The sequence below is a fragment of the Mastomys coucha genome, unplaced genomic scaffold, assembly GCF_008632895.1.
Source record: "Mastomys coucha isolate ucsf_1 unplaced genomic scaffold, UCSF_Mcou_1 pScaffold21, whole genome shotgun sequence".
In the NCBI taxonomy this organism is placed as follows: Eukaryota; Metazoa; Chordata; class Mammalia; order Rodentia; family Muridae; genus Mastomys; species Mastomys coucha.
In genome coordinates, this window is record NW_022196904.1 from 186,922,116 (window position 1) to 186,928,277 (window position 6,162).

At 48.4% G+C, this 6,162-nt stretch overlaps 1 protein-coding gene across 7 annotated transcripts in view; it reads left to right on the forward strand.

Moving 5' to 3' along the window:
- Vti1a (vesicle transport through interaction with t-SNAREs 1A) overlaps positions 1-6,162 on the forward strand; it is a 306,273-nt gene that overhangs the window by 178,393 nt on the left and 121,718 nt on the right. Inside the window, exon 9 of one of the 7 annotated variants that reach the window (XM_031390721.1) lies at positions 240-612. The exons of the other annotated variants lie outside the window; for them this stretch is intronic. Within the exon in view, the coding sequence (XP_031246581.1) occupies positions 240-285 (46 nt within the window). The 3' untranslated portion in view covers positions 286-612. Of the gene's footprint in view, positions 1-239; positions 613-6,162 lie in introns of those variants that run through there. 7 annotated transcript variants of the gene reach the window in all.

Consider the following 6,162-nt stretch of genomic DNA (forward strand, 5'->3'; position numbering starts at 1 on the left):
CATAAACTAAAAATGCTTTACAAAAAAATGTTATACAGAAAATATTGATGTGTCTAGTTTAGTGAAATTGCAACTGATCCAGTCAAACAGACATTCTCTTTCATGTAGCTACGCCGTCTTGTCAAAGAAAGAAAACAAGGGAGAAAATTGGTCCATTCAGGATTATAATATAAAACATGACATCAGAATGAAGCCATAGCTGATTCCTGGAAAGTAATTTTTCTTTTCTCTTGACATAGATGGAAAGCTACCTCGGGACAGACTCTTCATTTCCTGGCTCTCTAGACAGACTTTAAATAAAGTGGGATTCAGATAATAATGAAAATAGCCACAAAACAAATAGCCATTCATGTGATAACTGGGGCTGAGGAATGGATTTCTCATTGAGTCTCACAAAATTTGGTCATTGTAATTGGTTGTCCTCGGGTGGGTAGACCTGGGGCTCCAGTATTTCTGCCTGTGTGTACGCCCATGTGTGCGCTAGCAAGCACGTGTGTTTTATGCATCTTACTGGAAATCCTTTCTTTTCTTTTTAACTTGGATTATTTTTGCTGTTATTGTTGTTTTTCAGGACAGGGTTTCTCTGTGTAGCCCTGGCTGTCCTGGCACTCACTCTGTAGACCAGGCTGGCCATGACCTGAGAGATCCACCTGCCTCTGCCTCCTTAGTGCTGGGGTTAAAGGCGTGCCACCACCACCTATAACTGGGATTCTTATCATATCAAATAGTGGTGAGAATCAAAAATAATAAAATTTGAGATTTTCAAGACTTTTACTGAAAAAGAAAGGAAGTTATGATTCTGTTTCTCTCGCCTCTGAAGAAGTAAATAATAATTCATACTTTGTCATTACTAGTGTCTTTTCTAGAAATACCTGGATTCCTGTAGAATGTAGCAAAAGTGTAGTCTGGGAGCTCCTTTAGCGTGAAGTTGGAAGACATGTTACAACTCTAGTTGCCAGAAGCATCACCTGTGCTGGTGTCTGGTTACAGCAGGAAATCGCTTCTGTTCGATGAGCTCAGTGTCATGTACTTTGACAATGGCTGCCATACATACTATCCGAGTGCTTCCGTCAACAGTGAGCTCTGTCTCCCAGTGGCTTATAGGACTCCTTTCACAGGGCCTTGGCAGTGCATCTTCTGCAGCTGACCTGTGAAAGAGCAAAGCAGACGGTTGCAAATGCAGGGCCCCGCAGCACAGTTTGTAGGATGTCGCTGAGTGTGCTTGTGAGTCACTCACGCCGGGGGCACGACAACAGCGCCTATCCTTACAGTCACAGTTTACGTGTACACATGGTCTGCTTGTGTAGGTAAAGTGACAGACAACACACAAATGTGCAGTCAGACGATTCGTCAGGGCATGTGTAAGATCAGTCCACTGCACACACATGGTGTTCAGAACAGACAGACTTGTGTTACATAGGCCAGGACCAGATGTTTATGCTGCTGTACAGCAACTCTTCCTTGGCCTGAGTCCGCCACAGACACCGTGCTGGCTTCTAGGTGATCTTGTAGTGTCTGCAGTTCAGCAGGGCTTTCAGGATGGTAAGGAAGGGCCGTGGGAGTGTGCGCCTGGTTCTCGCACACAGGAGAAGCTGCATCTCCTGAGTGGATCCCTCCTTCCCCTTTTGCTCTCACCCTTCCATTCCCTTAGTGATGGCAGGTGTGCACAGTGTCTCAGCCTGGAGTTACTCCAGCCCCTGATCAACGGTTCCTCCTCCACATCAAAGCATTGTGCTTCTGCCCATTCTCGGGCTTCTGAGGTGGGACCTGGGGAGGTGCACGCAGCCACGAGAAGGGGAAGCTTCCATCTTGGCCCTGCTTGGGTGACTGAATGTCCTGCTCATCAGTTGGATTGCTGCCTTTGTCCTGTGGCCTCTTCAAGGCCACAATGGTAGTGCTGCCACCAAGTTAAAGAACAACTGTGTTTCCCTATTCAGATTCTTCTAATAACCTCCTGTACACTAGGCCAGGCCCAGGATTCACAAGGGGAAAAGGTCATTTCAGACCAACCTAGGTGGGGAAAAGACGCTGCTTCAAAAGACAAGCAACAATAACCAAAGAGTAAACATCAAAAAAAGTCAGAGTCTTGCTCTAGTATCACTGATCCACCGAGGCTGCCACTCCTAAATATCTCACACAGAGCAAGTCCTCATGTATATCTGCCCCTGTATTGTACTCTATGCCTGAGATCTGATTTAGCCCTAAACCACCTGGCATTGTCCCAGTTGGTAAGAGGAGGGTCCCTAAGGACTTCAGCGAGGAGCAGATCTAGGCTATGAGGCTAGCTGGTTCCTCCGAGTAAACAGGAACAGGAACTGATGAACCATTCCTACAGGAGGTTCCTGATGGCAAGTTCTCCTTCAGAATAGTTCTTACCGACCAGTGGCAGAGGAGAGCAAACTGGCCAGTTGTCACAGTGCTGAGTTCCTCTGCTCTGGGACCTTATTTGAGTCCATTTCTTCTGTGAAACAAGTGCACACTAAACAAATCCTTTAAGTGATCACACTTTTAACATAAATTGAAAAATAAACACTTGGCTAGTATATGTGATCAGCTGTCCCTCTGTTCCTTGTGGCCTCAATGCTCCTTCCTAGGTAGTGGGTACAGTACTACCAGGTGTTAGGTATTTGGTCAGTGTGAACTAACTTCACCTTCAGAAGGACTCAAAGGCATGTTTTCATTCTTCTTTTGAGAAATACATTGAAGTGTGTGGTAGCGCGGGCCTTTGTCGGGAGGCAGATGGGCCTCTGTGAGTCTGATAACCGCCTGCTCTACATAGCAAGGTGCAAGGCATCCAAGACTACATAGTAACACCAGAGAGAGAGAAGAAGAGGGAGAGGGAGAGAGAGGGGGAGAGAGAGAAGGAGAGGAGGAGGGAGAGAGAGAGGGGGAGAGAGAGGGAGGGGGAGAGAGGGGAGAAGGGGAGAGAGAGGGAAAGGGAGAGGAAGAAGGAGAGAGGGAGAGGGAGAGAGAGGAAGAGGGGAAGAGAGAGGGAAAGGGAGAGGGGGAGAGAAAGGGAGAGAGGGAAAGAGAGAGAGGGAGGGAAAGAGAGATTGAGGGGGGAGGGAATGGGGGCAGGGGGAGGGAGGAAGAACTGGTGAGTGTCAGCATGTGTACCTGCAGTCCCTGTACCTCCCCTGTGGCCCACCAGTGTCCTCACAGTGGGCAGATGATATTTGGTGGCTCTACTAAAAGCATAGAATGAACCCCACTAGGTCCTCTCTTGGGGTGCACTGTAGTCCCAATGTGCCAAAGTAGTCTCTTCCTAGCGTGCTCCTGGAGAGCCTTCAGGTCTGCTACTTTTGAGCATTAATTGGAGCCAATAAAAACCCACAGAGCGTAGCAGGAGTGCCTGTGCTTCCTCTGCCAGCCAGGGCTTGGCAAATATCACGGTAAGAAAATGGTATTTTTGTGTCTAGAGCTACATCACCTGGGGCCTTATCCTCACTGGAGAAAACAGTCCCAGGTTTGTTTAATTATTAAAAACGACATTCTGCGTAGGTGTGTGTATAGGAGTTAGGCTGTGGGCTCAGTTAACTGCTTGCTAGTATTAACCTTTTGCCAGAATCTTCTCTGTGCCTCGGTTTCCTCGCTTATAAAGTAGGGATTCCGATAGCCTCTGCCTCATAGACTGTGACAGTCAGGGGAGACAATGCATGGACCGACTTAAAAGGGGCTCAGTAAACATGTGGCAGTTCCATTACCATCAGTGCTTTGAAAAACAAAAGAAAACAGACGGAGAGCACTCGCTGACACCAGAGAGATATTTAAGAGGGTTTTCTTAGGTGTGTACATTTTCACTTGACATTTTACATTCCCAAAACATTTTTAGAAAATTATGAATTACTGGTGATAAAAATAAAACCCTGTGATCCTTCCCTGATAGCCTGCCTTCTCTGGAGCCACCGCTGCCGTCTTTGTAGGCCCTCCCAGGCCGCAGTGCTAAACTCTCAATACCAGGATTCCGCAGAGCTAAGCACCTGCAAGCAGCTGATTTTCCCTCTCCTAAGGAGGAAGGCCGACTCCCCCCCCCCACACCCCAACTCCTCCTCTGTGCCTCTTTACTGCCTCTTTTATATGTTAATGTGTGATTGGCTGATCTGTCCTCCACAATTCACAATGAGCAGTTTCCTACAGAAGTCACCTCAACCCCTATGCAAGTGTTCCTGCTTTTCATCATCTCCAAGATGCCAGGGAGCTTGCGCCTGTGAGCCCCACCTACAGACCAGGTCCCTGCTCCTGTGGGTGACTCATCATCCACAGCACTAGTTATACTCATCCCTGTAGAGCTCTGCCTTTGCCATTCACTCTGGGCAGAATGTTCTGAAAATCAGTGACAGAAACACCAACCAGACTAGACACACACACACACACACACACACACACACACACACACGCACACTCTGGCCAAGGAGAGATTTGACATCAGATACCCTGTAATCTAAAGGCTCAAATGATGCCATTAGTCCTGAACCTTGTTCCTGGCCACTCGCACCTCTCTTCTGAGGGGGTCTGTCACTGTGTGGGAACCAACTCTTGCCACCTTTATTTTCTCTGTGACACTCAATGAGAAGAGCTATGTATGTGGTTTATGTGAGGTAGGGTGCTGGGTATCCTTAATTCCATCTGAGGTGATAGTATGGAGTCGCATTGGCTCTTATTGGCTCTAGTCAGATAAGTCATATATGTGATGTGATGTTCCAGAAAAGGGATCCTGTTCTGAGGACAGTCCCAAGGTTGAGGATATCAAACCCAAGAGAGCAGGCTGTCAGAATCACAGATCTTACCTTCCTCATACTCCAAGGGCACATCCACCTCTCCTCATCAGGCCCAGGTCCTACCCACATGGCCCTGTGGTATCTCCTTCAGGGCTGTGGACTTCCCATAAGACCCTAGCGTCAGCCCCCTTGTCACATGACTGCGTGCATGTGATTAGTACCCGTATCTTAGTTCTCCACTAGAGCCTTTTTCCCACTCCCTCCTTACAGTATGGTACAACTAGCCACAGGAAGCAAGGGAGGAAGCAAAACTGAAAGAGAAAACACCAAACCAAGAGTGACAGGACTCAGCCAGTGTGCGCCTCCACCAGCCGCAGGCGCAGATCCACACACAGATTAAAACATGCACACTTGACACAAAACAGGGCAGAGATGGGCCATTGGTAGCCAGATGTCTACTGGGGAGTAACCATGTGCTGGCGACCTGGAAGAGGCCTCACCCTGTCCTCTCCTCTTGACTCATAGCCTCTGGGGGCTAGGGACTCCTTCATACTCCACACAGGACCATGGTCCTCCAGGACAAGCCTCAGCTGATCACCTTCGGAAGGATGAGTGAGACTAGTTACAGAGTTCTATGACAGTTCCATGGGTGCGGTGTAGTTGAAACCATGCAGCTTTGGCATCTTGCACTTCGGCTACACGGAAGCGTGCTCGCTCAGAGGCACACTCTGCCCCTGTGCGCGAGACTTATTCCCTTTATCTCATCACAATAGAAAGGCAGCTTCTACTTCTCCTCCATTGTGAGCCACAATTTGACCTGTTTCTTGAATTACCTTTCTCGTATGCCATTCCTTTCTCTCTACATGTGTGCTGTTCTTTCATGCGACAGTGTGATGGGAGCACTTTACCTTCACCACCAGTGAATGCCTTCTTTGAACGCAGCCTTGAGCTGTTAGCTCTAAGCAAGGTGCCCTAGGCCTCCCTTACAGACAAGTACTGGAGCCGCCCCACTCCCAGTAAATGGCTATTTATTAACATATACCATCCCGAACAACATCTTACAATTCCAGGCTCCTGCCTTCCCACCGCTGCCTGCTCCGTTGTGTGTGGGTCGAGGGAGGCCTTTAGCACCTGTTTCGTTTACTGCTGGAGGTGGGGACAACTTCATAAACCCAGGGTGAGTGTCTCCTTTGCACACACACACCCCTTCTGCTGCCACCACCGTCGCCTCTATGGCCACCACCATGTTTTTCTGTTTGAACACTCACACTGTAGATGAGCGTAATCACACATCAATTCTAAAAGGATGGCTGTGTTACCAGACAGCACAAAGCCAGCTCAGTAACAGCGCATGCACAGTGCAGGTGGCCAAGCCTCGCTGCCACCCAGATCAAAAGTCAGATGCCTGTGAACTGCTTTTCAAAGTGCAGTGGGGAGACAAGGC